Source organism: Medicago truncatula, chromosome 8, assembly GCF_003473485.1.
Source record: "Medicago truncatula cultivar Jemalong A17 chromosome 8, MtrunA17r5.0-ANR, whole genome shotgun sequence".
Lineage (NCBI taxonomy): Eukaryota > Viridiplantae > Streptophyta > Magnoliopsida > Fabales > Fabaceae > Medicago > Medicago truncatula.
This window is the reverse complement of record NC_053049.1, coordinates 4290555-4311507: the sequence shown is the minus strand read 5'-3', so window position 1 is coordinate 4311507 and position 20953 is coordinate 4290555. Positions and strand designations below refer to the sequence as shown.

Below are 20953 nucleotides of genomic sequence, written 5' to 3'. Positions count from 1 at the left end.
AACTTTATTATTTGTAATACTTTGACATATTTTTAATCTATCATTTTATAATATTTAAATAACAACCAATTCAATATTTTCATCATTAACATCATCTTTATTATTAGTTTTTTTCTTATTTCTCAATGAAAATAAAATTTTAAATACGCTTTAATGGATATCATGCGCTTCAACGCTTAACCCGAGCAGAGTACGGGGCATGTGTTTAGCACGGGCTTGCCAGTATTCTAAAAAAACCAAAAGTAAAAAATATAGGGAATTATTTTTAGGCTAAAAAATATGGGTCATTAGTTTTAGACTTGGAAGTGATAAATTAAAAAAAAAAAGTTCTTTTTCATTTTTTACATATTGTTTTTTTATTAAATCAATTTGGTTTTGTGATAAATATCAAATTGGTTTTTCTATGTGCAAACAAATTGGTAACAAACTCAAACGCTTTTATGTACTTTTAGGGAATTTGTTGTAGGATTGAAAGTGATAAACCAAAAAAAAATTTGAAACACTTCCCAAAAACTTCCCAAAACTTTTTGTATATTTCAAAAACTGAAAACAAAAACTATTTCAAACAGAAGTTTGTCGTTTCCATCCAAACTTTTTCAATCTTAATAGGTTAATGCGTCAAAGAGATAGCAAACTCTATAATGGCAGAGTCGAACTCCAAACGAGAAAAAACATCTGAAGAAGAAGAAGACAGGATCAGTAATTTACCCGACGATGTGCTTAACCACATCCTGTCATGCCTCCCTACCAAAACCGTTGTTGCCACGGGCCGCCTATCTCGCAGGTGGCGCCATCTCTGGAAGCATCAATCAATCTGTTCTTAACTTCGTTGACATCTCCCACGAGGATGTCCACCAACATTCCAAACTATTCAAAAGCTTCGCTCTCTTAGTTTACGGTGTGCTCATGGCTTTTCCCGGTGCTCCGCACACCATTAAGAAGTTCCATCTCGAGTGCGCTCATTCCTGTTTCGAAGACAAGTTCCGTGCCTATTCAGTTGAGATGTGGGTTCGTGCCGCCATTGATCTCCAGCCCAAGGAACTTGACCTCAATCTTTATTAATTCCTACGGAGAGGATCTCTCATTTAAGCTCCCTCTATCGCTCTTCATTCCCACTAACCTCGTTTCACTCAGGGTAAATAAATCACTTCTACAGTGTGTATTTATTTATTGCTTTATATATCATTTTAATTTACCGCAAATATACTACATTTTGGTTTTTGGTTTGTAGATAAACCAGTGGGAGCAACAACAATTCCCTAAAATATATTGTTATAATTTAACACGGTAAAAAAATTTAATCAATAATATTAGTTATAAGATTCTCAATAGACAGTAATCAAAAACAAAAATTAGTCGATTCTTGATCGGATAACGAGTTTTCAAAAACAAAAATTAATTTTTTTTTTATAAAAAAAATATTTTTTTTTTTTGTAAAATAAAAAATCGCAGAGCCAATGACAAGGTGACGCGTGTCCACACTCAACGTTTTTTATTAAAACTAACGAAAACCTAACATAAGGGACCAAAACGAGATTAAAAAAAAAACTTAAAATCCTCTAACAATCTTTTTTTTAGTTAAGAGACCAAATCGATACCAATTAAATAGTTAAGGGACCGAAAGAGCATTTAAGCCTAAAAGTAAAGTACAAAAGCAGAAAGAACAAAATAGAGGTGTATTTCCAGTGCTTTTTTTAGGGTTCTTAAGTTAACTAATTACCTTTGATTTTTTAAATTCAAATTTTTATAACCACAATAAATTGTATTTGAAGTTGAGAATCTTATATAAAACACTAAATGCAACTAAAAAAAATTTCCAAGTAGAAACTAGTGTAACTGATTTTTTATTTTTTTTTGTTTCTTGAATTGTGATATTACATTACTTGTTTGTTCCTCAGTCTCATTAGTACAATTGATTTACACATCCAAGGCTCTACGCCGGTTACTTTAACATCACTGAAGAAGCTGGTAATTAACACTTATTATGTGGAAGTGCCTTCCTTGAATTTACTTCTATGTGGCTGTCCAAACATTGAAATTCTTAATTGACGCAGTGTTTTATATTTGCGCATCTTAATTGACACAACGTTAGTTAATTAGCGCATAGTTTTACACTTGCGTGAGTTAATTAGCGCAAAGGTAAATTTGGAACGGCTGCAGGGCGCGAGCAAAATGTGCTGGGTAAAGAGCAGAATTCAAAATATTAAAAGAAGATTTTACAAAAAGTAAGGATCTTGCAAAAAAAGTATTGCACTTCAAATGAACGTTGAGCCCATCTTTTCAACAAAATTTCATATGTTGTTTCAAAAAAAAAAAACAATACAAAATAAAAAACAAAGTCAAATTAATTAAAATAAAATGAATAAATCTCCCAATTTGGTCATGAAAATATAGCACTTTATCAACTAAATCCTTCGTATTATCAGTATTCCATAAATGATGTTAGAATCATAAAAATGTTAATCAAGTTCGTCCTATATATTATCCGATTTATTATTCTGTGGATATCAAACATTGATTAAAAAATCAAAGATAGATAGTGCATGTATATCAAAATAAATTATGAGTTTTTTGAAATAGCAATCTTGATTTTCTCGCTTGATAGTTTACTCACATTAATTCAAAGTTAAATAAGCTTATAGGTGAGTGAATCTGTAAAAGAGGAAAAAGCTTCCACCAGGTCAATGTTGTACAGAAACCACGAGGTTCTCTGATCTAATGTAGGCTTAAGAATTAATACCTCACATGATATAAGCAAGAATAGTCCCAAAAGAAGTAGCATAAAAAAAAAACATAATCCCAAATTTGTAGAGTTGGTAATAACATCATCATTTCTTGCAGTGTAGCGACTAGGATAGCCATATTCTTTTTATTGCTGAGAAATTCTTCCACTGCAAAAATAGATAATAGGTGCCCAAGAAGTTGAACTTGATGAAATAGAAAACACATTGTCCTCATTTTGGTGAAGCTCCAACCATACGACAAATATGAATCTGTCCACTTCACAAATAACACTATTACAAATGCGAAGTGCCAAGCATATAGAAAAAAGTTTACCAACAATGGACCATAGCCCTGAAATCATTAAAATTACATTTCACTTCAATCATGATCACTTCTAAAACTACAAATGTAGATGGTTGAGATTCGTTGACGGTGCAAAACTCTTTACATTGACAATGTATCACAATTAAAATCTGAAAAACAATCTAATACTATTAAAAAACTAAATCAAGTTGAGAAAAACAACGGCATAAGATGAATTATAAACTGAAAATACCAACAAAATAACAATTACCCTATTGGAGTAGGCTTCCTTTGAAAACACAAGTTTTTTCTTGTTTCCTCAAAATTTAAACCATTATTTACATTTTTTAGGGCACATTCAAGAGGAAAACATAATTGAAGGACTTTAATGAAACACCAAATCTACTTGTGTGAACTTTGTACAGAATTTGTAAGAGTTGTTTAACATCAAAATTGGTCTCTTCAAAAAAAACATCAAATTGGTTGACTACTTTTGCTATAAAGCACAATCAACTGCATGAGATATAGATAACAGTCACTTTCTAAGCAACTTGCTACACTGGACGTTTGTGTGCATTCTAAGCTTTACTTCGAAAATTCAAGAGAGGGGAAATTTCTCAAAAATTTCAAAAAATGTAAATTATAGTATTACTTCTCTTTTTATGCAAAAGTAAATATGTTTCAATAATATGTTGTATGTATCTTTTTATAAGAAGACTTAAGCAATGACAAAACATAAAAATATATTTAATTTCCCATCAGAAATTCATGGTGGCTAACTAATCCTTAGAACATTAAAAAAAATTAATTAATTACTTTGCAAAATGTGGTAGTTTTGCTGCATATATCAAATCAAATGCAAATACCAAAAAGAGAAAACTTATTTCTTATTTTTTCCTCCTCTGTCGCTATATATAAGCACTCTTTTATTAGAGACAAAGGGTGCTTATATATAGGGACGGAGGGAGTATTAACAACTCTTCAAAAAATAATTGTAAGAAAAATAATGGAATATGTTAGTTTAGATTGTGTGGAAAATCAACCTATAAGATTGTGGAATTATACTTGTGTTAAATGCCACAAAGGAGATGTCGATATCCATCAAGATGAACACCATGCCCCAAATAAAGAAAGATTTAGTTGCAATGATAACAAGATCACCCAATAAAATTCACCAAGTTATATACTAAATATGTGGCATAAAATTCATTAGTTTTCCTTCAATGTAATAGCTATAAATCTAATAAGATTTGAATCTTCTGGCTAAGCCTGAAATTCTAAATTAAAACAACCATGTTTATAGAGGAAAAACTTAAATAATTAAGTTTAGTAGAGAGGGCCAATAGTCCTAATTATTATGACTTATGGAAAAAATTACAAGACCAAAGAAAATCAGAAACTTTGGGGTATTGAATTGAAACTTCCTCAAATATAGGTTAACATGAAATCACATGCATGGCATGTGAACACAAGTGAAAGCTAATTAAGAAACAGTTAATTATGTAGATTTAAACTTGTCTCAATCGTCTTTGAAAAGATTAAGATACAGAGAAGAGAGGAGTTATTAGTGAGAGATCACACCTTAAGGAGACACAACTTAGTCAAATATAAGTTGGCAATTTCCAGAGGCCCTTGGCACATTAGATAATCTTTTGAAAATGGCATTCTTCTTGGTTATGTCCACCGAAATATCAGAAATAACCATTGTCTTCAAAGCAAATCCATTTCGCAAAATATACTCAACAAATAACAACTCATCTGGAAGTCCTTGATAGCCTTTAAATTGAATAAAAGCCAATTGTGATACAAGACAACTAGGAACACTTGGTTGTGTATTCCTTCTTTTTAAGGGTGGTTTTTCCTGTCGGCAACAAATAACACCATGACATGAGTTACATAAGATGTAATGCATAAAATTAAATTAACCAAAGTTTCATTTAAACAAACTTAAGAACTCAACACACTTTGTCATTCTGAATTATGAGAACTTGAAGCATATGGCACGCCTGAAGCAAGCTCATCAGGTAATTCAAGTTGAACAAGGGAATAATGAGCTCGAGATGAATTAAATTGCTGAATTTCGATCAAAGTTGATCAACGTTGTCACCCACTAACATCCACTTCAAAACAAAAACAAATGGAAATGATGTAATATTAGTTATAAGTAGAAAACTAAATAGTAATTAAGATAAAGATTAGATTGTTATTCGAAAGCTAATTAGTATGGTGTAGAATGACTGGTTTCTATGACTTGTATATGTGTATGCATTTGATCATTGAAATGCATCAATCATTTACAACTTGGTACTATATCTATATATAAGACCATCATAGTAAAACCTTACCTTTGTTGTTGAACAACTCAGTGCTAGATGTTTTATTCCAGAGAGAGCAGTGAGGAGGTTGAGTAAAGAAGTGAAATCCAAATCATCAGAGTAATCCAAGGAACGAAAAATATCAAGAGACGCTTTCGCCACATATTGCAAGTTGCCAACATCATTCAATGTGGTTTTGGTGCTATTAATATAGTAAAAAACAAGCTCGTTTAACATGAAGGAAGCCACACCGTCGTCAATGTCAACGATAATTTTCAATGTCTTCAATGTAGGTGGCAAGCAAATTTTGTCATAGTCCTTAACCCAAAAGTGATTCTCCAGAGTTTCTAGGATAGGGCAGCCAGAGAGAAGGACATTTATGGAAAGCATTCCCATATAACCAATGTTGAGTTTCAACTTCTTTAGTGATGGTAAATAAATGTCCTTACACCATTGCAAGTCAAAATATATTGCACCAACAAGACTGAGCTACATGTCAATTGTTATTATGTTATCATCGTGAAACATTAGAGGAAGTGTGCCAATATACTCTACAACATAGGAAACCCAAATATGTACTACATCTACAAGTTTGATATCCTTTCAAAAAAAAATTTGATACAATCCAGATTCCAGATAAACAGATAGTGAATTTTTTTTTTGAAATTCAAAATACCAGATGACCTATATTATGTAAAAAAGTTATACAAGTAGAGTATTTGGAAAGAGACGTTGATAATTCTTTATTACTAATATATAATTGTAAAGATAATGATCTCGAAGAAAGTAAAAATAGTGTTGTGTATTTTATGTGAAAGAGCTTGCTTTCAAAATTTTCACAAGATGCTATCTAATATTGCGGTCTTACAAAAATAACTAGCTTGAAACTTATTAACAGTTAATTAAATGTAACTAATCTCCTTGATCTCTAATAAAACATATTAGTGCATCCACAAAAGTGCGCTTCATATAGGAACTTGTTTGGTGAGAATAAAAGAGTCGTTGTGAATTAAAACTTATATTAGTTGAAGGGTATTTTAGGAAGATATCTTTTAATTTAGAGTGAAGACTCAATTCGTCACACAATTTTCTCACGACTCAATTCTGAACCTTATATAAAAAAATGAGTATTCCCAAACATTTTTTATACAAAGGATTGAGTGACTAATTCGTTCTCAATTTAATAATCTTGGGAATCATTTTGATATAATTTTTTGTTGAATACAAAATTGGGTTGCGAAAATACTTCCTCCGTCTCAAATTGTATGACGTTTTGGACATTTCACACGTATTAAGAAATGTCATTAATATTATGAGTTGTTTTTATAAAATTGTCCTTGATAAATGAATAACTTGAAAGGAGAGAGAGTAATAAATAGTTATCATAGAAAAAGTAACATTAATGTTGTATTGGTATTGTAACGCAACATATAATTTGGGACAAATTTTTTTTCCAAAGCAACGTATAATTTGGGACGGAGGGAGTATTGTCAAAATTATAAATAAAATAATAAAATCAAAAAGTGAATGGAATATTGTACTTACCTGAGGGATACAAGATTAGGACAAGAAGAGAGGGAAATGGGGAACTTGAATTGGTATACGTCCATGGAAAACAATGTGAGATCCAGTTCCAAGAGGTGGGGCCCAATGCCATAGCTAACCCACCTGTTGATTGAATCCGTGCAAATTTCTTCTTGAATGAGAGATTTTGTACAAGAGAGACGCATCTTTCGAATTATGGATGACATGCGATTATAGAACACATTGTTTACAAAAGCTGCAAAGGTTTGGAAGTGTTCTAAGAGTTCAGATCGTTCTTCTGTGAGTTCGAATGAGTCGTCAGAGAAGTCGAGGACTGAGAGATGCTTCTTCCAAATATAACGCCATCTACGAGACAGAAGGCTGGTGGCAATGGAGTTTTTGATCGGAAGAAAAGATAGAATGTGACTCAACACACAATCAGGTAGACTACTGATCATGTCTTCTTTTGTTTCTGCCATTGATCCGTCTTCTTCTTCTTCTGTCTCCGTGACTTTTTTCTTTTGACAGAACATCCAAAGGATGGTGGCAAGGTGAAGAAGTTTGGAGGTTGGTTGTGTCATTGTCGTTTCAGAGCAGCTTTCCAAATGATCTAAGAATTGTGGAATTGATAGGGAAGGGTGGGAGAGAGGGAGGGAGGGAGGGAGGGAGGGAGGGAGGGAGGGAGGGAGAGAGAGAGAGAGAGAGAGAGAGAGAGAGAGAGATTATTGATTTATTTATTTATTTATTTATTTACTAGTCCAGGTGCTCATTATGTTTTTTTCTTTTGGTTAGTTTGACTGCTAATTTTTTATTTTGATGAAATAAATTTATATATTATAGATTTATTTATTTATTAGTCTTGGTTCTCATTATATTTTTGTTAGTTTGACTGCTAATTTTTTATTTTAATGAAATAAAATTATATGTTTGTTGACTATTGATTTTTTTTAGGGAGACTATTGATTTATTTTTAATGTTATTTTATAAATTATAATTTTGTGTAAAAAAAAAAAGCATATGTTTGTTGACTCATTGATTTATTTTTAATGTCATTTTCTAAAATAATTTAGTCTATCAATTTATTTAGATTAACTATATTAAAAAATAAAGAAACTTATATTTATAAGTCCTAATTCAACTAACAAATGAAAATAATTGTTAGGTCGCATATTTCCAGTGTCTCGAGTTCAGATCTCGAGCCTTCTATTTGTATATGTGAGTTTCATGTAGTTTTTTTTTTTTTTTTTTTTTTGTCAAGAGTTTTATGGTCGCATATTTACCACCATGTATACATAAGAAAAAAAATTACCATAAAAAACAAAAAAAAAAAACTTATTATAATATACTTTAAACTTTAGGGTTTTTCTAGAAGACAATATTGTTTTTACTTTTTATTTCTTAAAAAAAATGTTTATTAACTCTTGACGTCATACATGGTCTAATATAATTATGTTACATGTATGACGTCAAGAGCTAAGAAATAATTTTTTAAACTGACGTTAAAGACTAATTAAAAACAACAACTTTTTGAATTTGTAGACTGTGAACCCAAAAAAAATTGCAGGACTGAAACTTAAGGTTATAATTGTAGGGACTAAAATATATTTAAACCTATATTTTTCTATTTTCTTTTTGAGAAAATATATATTCTATAAAAAAAAAAAAAAACCTTATCTTTCTCGAATCTTTCTCACACTTTGAAATACTCTTGCAATCCTAAGGATTAAATGTTGGTGATTAAAGAAATGAATACTTGATCCATAAACTATTCCATGTTATGCTTACTTTGTCTCATTGATGGTGAAATTAATAAAGAATCATTTACATAAACATTAAATGGCTTAAATATGTATTTCATCCTTGTAATTAGGGGTTGTTTAAAAATTGGTCCATGTATTTGTTAATCCTTGCAATTTACCCTTGCAATGTTTAATCATTTAAAATTTCGTCCCTCTTCCCACTTAATCACTGTCACGTCACTAATTTGAAGACGTGGCAATCACTGTCACATGAAATTCAAATTTTACCCCTGAGTTTCCAATTCTTTCTTCAATATTTTGTCCTCTTCTTAAGGGCAAAATTGGAATTTCATGTGTGGCAGTGATTGTCATGTCATCAAATTAGTGACGTGACAGTGATTAAGTTGGTCAAATGACGAAATTTAAAATAATTAATGATTGCAAGGATTAACGACCCCTAATTGCAAGAATGAAATACATATTTAAGCTAAACATATTTGATGGTGCCCTGCGCATGAATTGTATGAGAGAACGAGGTTCGAATGTGAATTTGAGGCACTAGAACTTTAGCATCAGAAATTCTGAAAATCATACTCACAATAAACCACAAACTTCCATTCACTTATCCTACTTCTTGACATATGAATCAGTGTCATTGCTACAAAATGCCGCCACAAAAAAAAGATATTGATTTGACTGCAATACTTTCCTAGTCCAAAAATCTCTCGCAAAGTTGCCACGTGCAAACTACGACCTGGAAAACCCTTCGCAAAAAACCTTTTTCAAAAGATTGCATATGCCAATGGAAACCTTACTTTTAAATTCGAAATTCCAAAAATTTGGTAGTAATAAAGAGAGGGCTTACCACTGTCTTCTGTTATACTCATGAGAGATGTTTCCAGAAAAAGATGATTGTTCTTTCTTTTGTGCATAATGTTTCTCAGGGGTATGGCCATGACATATCGTCAGAAAAGCATGAGGCCATGCAGTGGTGGAGCCAGAAAATTTATGAAGCTCGGGCGAAAAATTTATCCCAAATTATAGCAACAGTCATAAATCAATTTTTTTATTTATTTTAATAATTAAAAAAATTGAAATAAAAGAGGTTTATCATTTTGTCAATAAAAGTACAATTTAAAATAAGATTATTAATTAAAATTAACCATGTAATATATGTGAAGTCTGAAAATTGGCCCTGTAATTAAATAACATGTATTTTGACCATATAATTCGAAATTTTTATTATTTATAACCTTGTAATATACGCGAAGTCCAAAAAGGAATTCGAGAGATTGAATTTTTTCATGATTTGTTAGAGGCGAGTTAAGAACGTTAAAATACGGCTTTGCACAAAAAAATTATAAATTTTCGACAAACGACAAATTAATTATGAATTTTTAAAGTGTCAAAAGCTCAAAAAACAAAACAATGGAAATCTCGACCTATAAATCGAATTTTGAGCTCATTATTTGCAAAGACATCTATAAAAATACATAAAAAGGATATGTAAGGTTTCATAGCATTTCGAAGTCGTTTAAATTTATTATGATTTTTCAACCAAGACGTGCAAAATTGAAATTTTGTTCCGCGTAAGCGTATACTCACAAGTCAAATTTAGTTCCCTAATTTTGTAGGCATGACTAGAACATGATAAGAACCTTTACAGTGAAATTTTGTAGTCTTTAAACGAGATACAAATTAATTATAAATTGTTTAAGAAATTCATAATTATGAGGGAATGAAAATTCATAATTAATTTATCTGTGGTCGAAGAAATTTAATTTTTTATGTAAAGCTATATTTTAACGTGCTAATCATGTACGAAAAAAATAATGAAAAAATTCAACATGTAGGTCACATTTTTAGACTACACGTATATTACAGGGTGGTCAAAAATAAGAAGAAATTCAAGTCACAATGCTAGAATATATGTTTTGTATTTTTAAGGGTCATTTTTCAGACATAAGGTATATTACAGAGTCAATTTGAACAATTAACCCGTTAAAATAAGAGAGATGAACCCATCAATTGTGTGCTAAATAAAATTCCGAGACCTATTTGCGTGTGAGAATTTTTAGATTGCCCAAATTTTTCTTTTTGTAAGTATGTTAATTGGCTTTTGGGTTGAGTCTAATGTGCAAAAATTATCGATCGAGCCCGGGCGACCGCCTGGGGTCGCCGGCCAGTGAAACCGTCCATGAGGCCATGTCAAGTGTCCCATGGGGTTTATCGTTCCCATGGCCTCGCAAGGGGTACACCTCTGTCATAAAGGTCTTTATAGTCAAAAACATGTCCACAATCTCATTTACACCCAAAATCTCATTCACTCTTTCCCTCACGCTTTTTGTCTTCCCCAGCAAACCAATCATGTTTTTCTTTTCTTTTCATAGAGGTGTAGGATTGATTTTGATATGTTTGGATGATTAGAATTAATTTTAACATAATTTCTCCGGTTAGAATTGATTTTACTTCTAAACTTGATTTTTTTTTTTTTTTTGGTCAAGAAACTTGATTTTAATTTGAAGTTAAAATTTGTAGCTTTAGGAGGGTGTATTGAATTATGATTTTAAAGGATAATTTGTGCTTAAAAAAGTCTCAGATTTTAAAAGATTTTAATGACTTTCATGATTTTAAAAGACTATCAGAATTTTCAATTTCGATTTTAATGGATTTACATCATACGATTTTAAAGGATTTATAAGATTTCAAAAGATTTTATGAATTTGAAGGACTCTCATTGAAAACAAATGATTACAGTATATTCTCTATCGTAATATACTCAATACAATTTTTGATTTTTTTATGAGAGATAAAGAGAGACGAAGAGAGAGAGAGGGAGAGAGAGAGAGAGAGAGTAACTTTTAAAAGAAAAACAATCCCAAGAAATCTCATATTTTCATGAAAGACTTTTTCTTGTTAAAATTACACTAAAAAATCCCACAAAATCCATCAAAACCCAATTTATTAAACAATCCTTCGAAATTTGAATGATTTTGAATACCACGAGATTTTTTTTAAGTGATGAAAAATCTTAATTGAATACTTCAAGATTTTTTTAAAATGAAAATGAGTCTTGATTGAATACCACAAGACTTTTTTTAAGTTGCAAAAAGTTTTGATTGAATACCAAAAGACTTTTTCACAATTAAAAAGTCTTTTAAAATCTCATATAATCATAATCCAATACATCCCCCTTAAACTCCAAATGACTTTTATATTCGATTTTATTGTAAACTTGCTTTTACATGGATGTATCAAAACATAAATCACTTTAACTCAACTCACTTTTAAGTAAAATCAATTCTTTAAAAATCATTTTAATTTTTTTACCGCAAAATCAAACATACACCAAAACAATCATTTGCGTAAATTTGATGTAAAAGACTACATTGATTAACAGAAGTAAGGTTATAAGACCAAAACATGACAAATAGTTATGAAATAGTTATGAAATCAAATTAAAACCACAAAATAAGTTAAGGAATCAAATATGTAATTTTGCCCTCATTTTTTATTTTTGACGCATATGTATTTTTTGGCTAAATTTTATAGTATAACCAAAACAATATTTGCTTAGGACTGCACTTTCTCTTTTAATCGTGATGAATTAGATATATTTTTTGCCTAAACTTTATTTACCACTTAACCAGACTACGAATCATGAGATGTCTTTTTCTATGAGAACGAGAAGGTTGAGACCAAAAATCAATAGAAGGTTAATTGTTAATACATATCTCAAATGAGCATAGGTGCATCTCATGAAAGCGCATTAAACATGGACCTGGAATAAAAACTCAAAATTACGGATCTCGATGCAAAATTTTAAACGCTAAGATTTTACATTTGAAATAGGGTGGATTCTAGGGTGAGGGTTCTATTAAGTCCCTCACCGGTGAACCACTTTGAACAACAAACAAGAGCCATTAGATTAATCGAGCCTAAAGATTCTAGTATGCACCGTACACACCAGATCACATCTCTCTTCTTTTTCCTACTACCTGTTTTGTTCTCAAACTCCATGCTGCCCACTGTCATAAATCCCTTCAACAAGTTATTCTTGTCTCAACATCTCCGATCAATTTCACTGCCACCATTTGGGATGTATTTTATGGCTATGAGAATTATTTCAAGCAAGACTATAGAAATTTCTTCAAATTCGAAAATATGTTTCTTTCATTAAGATGTGAATATGATAACCGTAGGAAGTGAAGGAACAAGGTTTAATATGTTAGTTTTAAAAAATCTTTTTCAAAAAATTTATTTTCTCTTTTGAGATGTAAGAGCAACCGAATCATTTTAAATTGAAAGCAAGGTTTTATATTATGCAAAATCTATGTTTCATGAAATGCTTAGATATGAAATTAAGGATTTTGAGTGCCAAAATGAAGAGTCTTAATGTTTCTTGGTTATTGTAGATTAGACAATGGGGGCGGTGGGTGGATGAATATCTGTCAAAAGGCAGCAGTTGAACGAAATGCAAACCTTTTAAATTAATCTGACGGTATCTGAAAGTGGTTCACCGATGAACCACTTATTTGATGGTTCACCTTAGACGCCACCTAGAAATATTAAACAAAATATCTTACATTTGAAATATTAAATAAACTAAACTCTTGACCAATATTCCCCCCTTCTCCACAATTAGGGGTGTGAGTTTAACCAGTGTGCTATTTGACCAATAATAAAATTCTTGATCACGATGCATCCCCCTCACATAAGAACAATCTTTACTTATGACCCAAAAACATGCCTGTGGATCGGTGAGGCTTCTAAACTCTTGACCACTTCCAACCAAGGTTTGTCTACCATAAAGAAGGAATTTTTTGACATGTAAGCTAAAAATAAAACAGGGTTATCTAAAGGTAAAACATTAAAATTCTGTAAATTCTGGACAGTTGGATCTTGAATATCTAGCACATCATTATCGTCTTGTTCAAGGGACAATCCAAAGTCAATCAAGCACATTGCCCTGAGGATAGAACAATTGTTAAATATGAGAAATAAATTACTTCAAACAAAAATAAAAGTTAACATCGCATTCTACTTAAAATGATTAACAGGCAGTTTATCACAATTCTGAAACCATCTGACATAAATGGTTCGGTGGGCTAGTTTGGCTTGTTCAAAAAACAAAAACTAACATAAATGGGTTATGTGTGTCACATTCACAAAACCAACAACTATGTATCAAATGTTACAAGATCACAAATAGATATTATTCTGGTTGTGAATATGGGTATATTTTCTAGTGAGACTACGAAACTATAGTTAGATGCAACTCTAAAGTTTTTTTGAGTCTCTGTTTGCCACTAAAAAAACATTAACAGAAAAGTGCATGACGTGTACAAAACATAAACTACTGTCTACTAGCTTTTCTGGTAGGAAACCACCATAATTAGGGCATTTAGCACCCCAATGGCACCACAGATTATCCCTATAAACATTGGTCCTTTGGACCAATAATGGAACTAATCTCCGCTCGGGTGCGTAGGTCACAACTTAAAGCTTTCCACCCCTCCCCAAGAATATGTGTTATGCAGGGATCAAATTTTGGTCTACCCACAAGTTCAGCGCGGCTTAGTTAACTGAGCCACCCGCCCACGTCCATGGGGTCATAAACCACTAGTTTGAAATTAATAAACAATGATTATAAGTCAAAAAAATTATGTTGCATATAACATGTAATTCCTTGATATATGAAAAGAACATACCTGGAGCTATAAACAACAAACAACGATGAAGTTGACGAGGGAGGGAATGAAAGCCCAATAACTTCACCAGGAAATTCCCGGAATGTCATAGGAAGAACATGTGTGTTCCGATTTGACCATTTTCCCAACTTTTCGGCCTCAATGTCAAATGCATACACTTTATTTGAGGAAGTAGTAACTATCAGTACATTGTTGTTCTGGGGCGGAAATCCACCAGCTGTAACAGAAGCACCATCCAATCTTGAAATGAACCAGTGTTGCCTGTTACACAAAAAGGAGGTTGAGTCTCCCAAAAGTTTCTGTTTTATCTATAAAGATTAATGGATATTCTAGCTTCATGCAAGCAACTAGAGTAACATGTGTATTGAAAAAAATTGAAAAGGTTAAGCAAATTAGAGGCAACACCTTAGTATCACCAAGTTAAATATGTATATGTCGCCAAAGCAGTTCACAGCTGCCAACCACTTCCTGTCAGAACTGCTATATAGTTTTGTTATGGGTGGCTCAGTAAGAGATGATTCCTCATCATGCAACTCACGACGGGGTGTAAAAGTATGCACTAGTTTTGAGCTGCCCACATCCACAACCTATAGCATTCGAAAGTGAAGAGTGTCAATAAAGCAAACTAGACAGTTCTATATTCCAAAGATTATGATATTTTAATCCAAAAATGAAGATGAAGTATATAACTAGCTCACATATATTCTTCTATCATGCCCAGCTAATATTAACCAAGCGGAGTCATGAGTAAACATCATAGAATGGGTAAATGGTAATCTTTGAGGAAGTTTTTTTGTACTTAATGTGATTTTCCCAACTTCCCACTTCAATTCAACGAGACTAGGCTTTTCATGATCAGAGTACGCAACAAGCACCCCCGAATTGGAAATGGTGCTGCAAATTATCTGTCGAGAAGCCCGACTCTGGACTCGGGCTGACGCATATATTTTGAAGTTCTGCATTTTAGGATTCGCATGGCGTCCAGATGTATGAACATTTCTGAGTTGTAGCAAATGAATATCTAACCAATGTGAAGACTGAACTAAAAGCATTGATGATTGATTGAAGGCAGTATTAAGGACGAGTTGAATAGGTGTTCCTTGAGGTGCAGGACATATATCACGAATAGCGAATTCTTTCACAGGGTATGCCAAGAGTTTTGTGTCATCTCCTGCTGAGATAAGCATGGGACCCTTCATATGAGCCCACTTATGGTAGCTGAAATCCTTGGGTTTTTTTTCACGTCGCATTCTTTTAATTCTCTCAACCGGCAAAAATTCTGCTAAAAACAGAAGTCTGTGGTTAAGTTATGAAAATATCAACTGCATTCATAACTAAAGATCTCATTTACAAGCATCTCAGCAGATATGGTGCCCAATTCGACAAGTTTGTTATAGAAAATAAACACCTTTTCTGCGTATAAAATAGTTTTGGTTAAGCTAAAAAGTTGATCTTCTGAAAGTAGCAAGAAAAATAGTTTTCAGCTTCTATTATTATAAAAAAAAAAAATGAAATTTCAAGTTTTCCAAAACTGCTTTGCTTAATCCCAAAGTACCTTACGATTTTGCATAATAAGCTCATCCAAACTTGCTAATACAATTTTCACAGAATAAATAACAAAAATTAATAACAAGGAACTTTCAAGCAGACCTTCTTCCACTATTGGTACTGCAACAGTCAAGGCCCTGACATCATGAGTGTGAGCTCTTACACTTTTAACATGGATCCATTTCATAGTTGTTGGAGAATTCACATTGTTAGATGATTTTGACATCGTATAAAGAATGACCTTGATACAAATTAAATAAACCAACATTATTAAAATGCACTTGGTTATCACTTAACAGACTAAGCATACGGAACCTTGCGCAAAAGTAGAGCGATAGTAAATTATTTGATGAATAATAAATAATAACATATGACAACTTTGACTTGTAGACATAACAACACACTTATTGGGAATATATAAAAGCAGAAGAGTTCAAATATAAAAGCAGAAGAGTTCAAAAAATGTAATGCAATGATATGTGAGATACATACGATTGACAATGGACCTCCACCTAGAGCAATTCCAGATACCGAAACATTCACATTCCAAGCAAGGGGATGGTACACCATATATAATATAACCATAGTTATTTAAGTTAATAAAACAAAAAAAGGCACAGAAAACAAACCAGAATGAAAAGAAAAAAAAAAACTATATATACTGCCAGTGCCAGCAAGCAACTTATTACTTTTGAGTTACACAGCTAATAGCCTACGATACATAGAAATTTTGTCTCAAAGGTACTAAACCATAGTAAATTGCTATAAATAGAAATACATCACAATGTTAAATGGAATCAATTATCTTTTACTATGTTTTGTACTAGTCGCACTATCTAAACACTAACGTAATTACATAAAAGTTTGAGAGAAAATGAAGACTACGGTTGGAGATGGCAGTTCACACATTTTTCACAATTCAAAGTGATAAAGGTTGGAAGAAGGGGGAATTAAGGAATATATGATCAAGGTCGGAAGAAACGAGAATTAAGGAATACATGATCAAATCATTAAAAGCTTTTCGGATTTGATAATAGCATAGAATCTACTCAAACATGTTACCACATCCCTTCTATTACCCACATAGCACAATCTCCAAGAATAAATACAGTGAATTAAGTTTGAAAAACGTCCACAAGTGTTGCAATCTTGCTTTACTCAAAACAAAACCCCCCAATCCACAAGGAATCATAGCAACATATAACCATCAATGTAAAGATCAATTACTTTGGTTTCATAAGGATTCAACAAATTATGCAACTCCATACCTGGCCATCAGAACCAGCAGAGAACACCATATCATGACTGGGGGCTGCTGCAAGAGCAATTGCATCTCCCTTGTGTAATGAATGTGTTTGCAACAGTGATAGATTTTTGCTATCCAGAAACTGGACACTACCGCTGCTGTCAGCACTAACAAGTGTCCCTGACCTAAAATAACTAACAATCAGTAACTAAGGTTGTGAAGATTAGGTGCACAAATTTCTATATAAACAAAATGATGCCTCTACTGTCACCTTAAAAACAACAATGACCATATACAGAGTTCCTGTCCAACTTTAGTCCAATCGACTTCATGACCTGACATAGCATCCCAGATTTGTATTAACCTGTGAGGAGATAAAGACAAGAAACATAAGCATATCTAACTATGTAGATGTAATGATAAAAAATAATGCTGGAATAATACAAAACAAGGCATTAATCACTCAGTGATCGCAACATTAATATGTACCCGTCACTACTGCCTGAATATATGTAGTTAGCATCTTCACTCCAAGTCACACTTAAAACTCGTCCTGAAAACAATACCACAAAACATTCTCTTAGTATAAATCAAGTAGAAGTTACAACAGAGAAAAATGGCACCAAGCAAACAAGGCAATTCAAAACACAAAAAATAAGCCTTCTGACCTTTGACTCGAAGCAAGGATTTCAAATGCATAAATTCATCCGCGTCAGAGATGGCATAAATTCCCACACGCCCATCATCATAACCAATTGCTACACGTGGAAACCCAAGAATAGATTGCATGACGGTAGCAGGTGAGTCAGAATCTTCATCGCTTTCGCTGTTCTCAGACCCGCAGGAATCAACATGTCTATTCCACAAACGATCACCCTTTGTCTCAGCATTTACAACACCGATCTTAGGCAGTGTAACAGCCATTTTCCAGATTGCGATGCCATCTGACTCTAGCACTGTCTATAAACACATAATAAATATAGTTAAGTCCTGAAAAAACTAAATGGCAGCAACAATAACTAAACAAAAAATGAAGGGGACCTGCAATATGGCCCTGTTCCAATGATGGACCTCATGCACTGACTGGTATAATGGTGCACCCATTATACCAGCTCTCATTTACACTGTTTGTTACCAGCAATAATATTAACTTTTTCTTCATAGCAACAAAAAACTGAACTAACATACTATACCAAATTTACCTCAAGAGTAACTCTTTTCTAAATAGTCCATATCATTAAATGCACTCTTTCAACATCATCATCATAAATAATAAATTAAAACAATAGTTTAACTTGTGTTTTTGTCATAAATCTCTGGTTTCCAAGGGTAAAGGGTTGGTTCTAGTAATCCAGAGTTCAACGGAATGTAGGTAAAATCTGGCTTCAAACTCTCTACTCCCAATCGATTCGATCTTCAACGAAGTTTCATTAACCCCTAGTGTCTATTTGGTTGGCTAAAATTAAATTTAAATGAATTAATTATGACTAAAATTAGTTGAACAATATATTCAACTGTAAAAATCAATTCTATAATCCAAAGCTCAAAATCAAATACAAAATCTCCATACCGTTTGTTTGAGATGAAAAAAATCCCACTTAGAAACAGAGCCATCCAAATTAGAAGAAAACAAACGACCAAAATCGGAACCATTACACCAAACAAGCGAAGAAACTCTTTTATTAGGATCACCACGAATGGTTAACTGACAATGCCAACGGTCAGAGCCGGGAGAGACGAGCCAGAGCTCGAGGGAACCGTCTTCGCGAGCAGCGGCAACACGTAAGCCGTCGACGCTGGTGGCTAGTGCAATGACAGGTGATGGTTTCCAATCAATTTGTAAACCGTCGACCTTCGTGAATGAAGCTTTTTGATTATGGTGTAGTTGAACCATGTTTGTGGGTAGGTATTAGAGTTTGATTCTAGCTTCGCGGCGGTGTGTGGCTTGAATCGCCGGAGGAGATCGGTGCTTGCTTTGAGAGAAATCAAAATATTACGTACACATTTAAAATGGGCGACATATTTTTCTTTTATGATTTAGGGTTTAGTAAAACCTTAACCAAATCACGTGTTTAAGAACGATCACAGTTAATAAAGATCACGGCAGTGTAATTAATGTCTCAAATTAGTACTACCTCCATCCATCATCCCAAATTGTATGTCGCTTTAGTGAAAAAATTTGTCCCAAATTATATGTCGCTTTACAATACCAATGCAACTTTAATGTTACTTTTCCTATTATATCATAACTATATATTACTCTCTCTTATTTCAATTCTTTCATTTATTTTTCCCATATTATTTATTAAGGACAATTTTGTAAAACAACTCATAATATCTCTTTTCCACACAATATTAATTGCATTTCTTTATATGTGTCAAATGTTCAAAACGTCATACAATTTGGGACGGAAGGAGTATTAATTAAGGGTACGTTTAGGGAGAAAAAAAAATGTATTTAGTAATTTGAGAGAGAATTTACATTTAGGGACAAAAATAAAGTAAAATGGGGATATATGGAAGGAGGGCGTAAAACCTACTAGCCCATTTTGATCGACTTATTTTTGAAAATTGTTGTTGACGCATTTGGTTTGGCTGAGAAACACATGTAAAAGACAAAAATGTCTCTCGGCAGTTAACAACCGAATTATAGAACCGGCTGCAGTTAAAACTTCTGCATTTAACTGCAGAGGAAACTTCAAACTTTTTTTTTTTTTAACAAAACCCATAAATTATCAATATTAATATTTATTAATTTTGAATATTTCAATCATTATTTTGATACGTTTCAAACAATTGCAATATTATATTTATGCATATATATATCTTAATAAGAATATCACATGTCGTGAATACTTTTCTAAAATGAACAGAGGGATTGCTCATTTCTACTATATATGATTTGATAATCGATGTCTACTTTAATGATTTCTTAAAAACCTCACTCACTCTAAACTATTTTTTCGCGTTCGAATAGATAAATATGAACAAATTGATATTTTTCTCGATTGGGATAGATAAATATATTTTTTTTCAAAGGGAAAAACATAATTTAACCATTTCTTAATTTCTTTTTCCAGCTTGAGTTGTTTGTTGGAAATTACCATTTGAGAAGAAAAGTTTAGTTCTGGAAAATTTGGAAAGCTTTGATGTATTGAAAAATTATCAAGGAACCAATTGAGAGGATGTAGGAGTAGGACGATGTCTTATGAAATGGTCGAGTGTAGTTTTCTGATTTCACAAACGGTAAAAAATTAATAAAATAAAAATAATAAGGTTGAAATTGGAAGAAAATTTGAAAATCTATAAATTATAAGTATAAAAATACTATTTAAAGGAAGAACAATGTTACATGGACAATAAAAAAATCGACGACCTTCTGAAGAAAGAAAAAAAAAACTTTTGTTAAAGTAGCTCTTCATGAATGAATTATAGTATGACACACATTCCAACATCATTAACAGTACCGTGTTAACATTATCAAGAAGCACACTCCCCGATTTGTCAAAGTATTCCCTCCGTTCTAAATTATATGACATTTTGGTCATTTCACACATATTAAGAAATGTAATTAATATTGTGTGGGGAAAAGAAATTATGAGTTGTTTTACAAAATTATCCTTAATAAATAGTATGAGAAAGATAAATGAAATAATCGAAAGAAGAGAGAGGAATTAATAGTTAAGGATATAATAAGAAAAGTAATATTAATATTTCATTGGTATTGTAAAGCGACATATAATTTGAGACAAATTTTTTTTGAAAACGACATACAATTTAGGACGTAGGGATTATTTTGTTTTGATTTAAGACACCGGGGATCTTCTCAACTTCATTTAGAAT

At 32.2% G+C, this 20953-nt stretch overlaps 2 protein-coding genes across 3 annotated transcripts; both read right to left on the bottom strand.

The window, feature by feature from the left end:
- Nucleotides 1–4624: 4624 nt before the first annotated feature.
- On the bottom strand, nucleotides 4625–7447 carry LOC11434033 (FBD-associated F-box protein At3g52670). Its single transcript, XM_003626970.2, has 3 exons — nucleotides 6888–7447; nucleotides 5373–5826; nucleotides 4625–4888 (listed from the first exon to the last, which is right to left on the bottom strand). The coding sequence occupies exons 1-3, from the start codon at nucleotides 7445–7447 to the stop codon at nucleotides 4625–4627; spliced, it is 1278 nt and encodes a 425-aa protein (XP_003627018.2).
- Nucleotides 7448–13056: 5609 nt separating this feature from the next.
- On the bottom strand, nucleotides 13057–19132 carry LOC11421232 (WD repeat-containing protein PCN). Of its 2 annotated transcripts, none has more exons than XM_024773894.2 (10): nucleotides 18681–19132; nucleotides 17779–18070; nucleotides 17600–17663; nucleotides 17382–17474; nucleotides 17133–17295; nucleotides 15967–16105; nucleotides 15015–15598; nucleotides 14722–14903; nucleotides 14317–14577; nucleotides 13057–13574 (listed from the first exon to the last, which is right to left on the bottom strand). In XM_024773894.2, the coding sequence occupies exons 1-10, from the start codon at nucleotides 19002–19004 to the stop codon at nucleotides 13337–13339; spliced, it is 2340 nt and encodes a 779-aa protein (XP_024629662.1). In that variant the 5' UTR covers nucleotides 19005–19132; the 3' UTR covers nucleotides 13057–13336. The 2 variants fall into 2 exon arrangements, with proteins under 2 accessions (XP_024629662.1, XP_003627015.2); XM_003626967.4 differs by having other exon boundaries at nucleotides 13337–13574; nucleotides 15015–15595; nucleotides 18681–19131.
- Nucleotides 19133–20953: the final 1821 nt, after the last annotated feature.

Bases quoted from the DNA above. Each gene is read 5' to 3' on its own strand.
- LOC11434033 (XM_003626970.2), bottom strand. From the start codon at position 7,447: ATGACACAACCAACCTCCAAACTTCTTCACCTTGCCACCATCCTTTGG. The intron at 5,827-6,887 runs GTAAGTACAATA...CATGTAGCTCAG, and splicing joins CCTAATCTTGTATCCCTCAG to TCTTGTTGGTGCAATATATT. The intron at 4,889-5,372 runs GTAAGGTTTTAC...TGTTGCCGACAG, and splicing joins TGAGTTGTTCAACAACAAAG to GAAAAACCACCCTTAAAAAG.
- LOC11421232 (XM_024773894.2), bottom strand. From the start codon at position 19,004: ATGGTTCAACTACACCATAATCAAAAAGCTTCATTCACGAAGGTCGAC. The intron at 17,296-17,381 runs GTGACAGTAGAG...TAGTTATTTTAG, and splicing joins TGGTCATTGTTGTTTTTAAG to GTCAGGGACACTTGTTAGTG. The intron at 15,599-15,966 runs GTCTGCTTGAAA...TTCTGTTTTTAG, and splicing joins AGTACCAATAGTGGAAGAAG to CAGAATTTTTGCCGGTTGAG.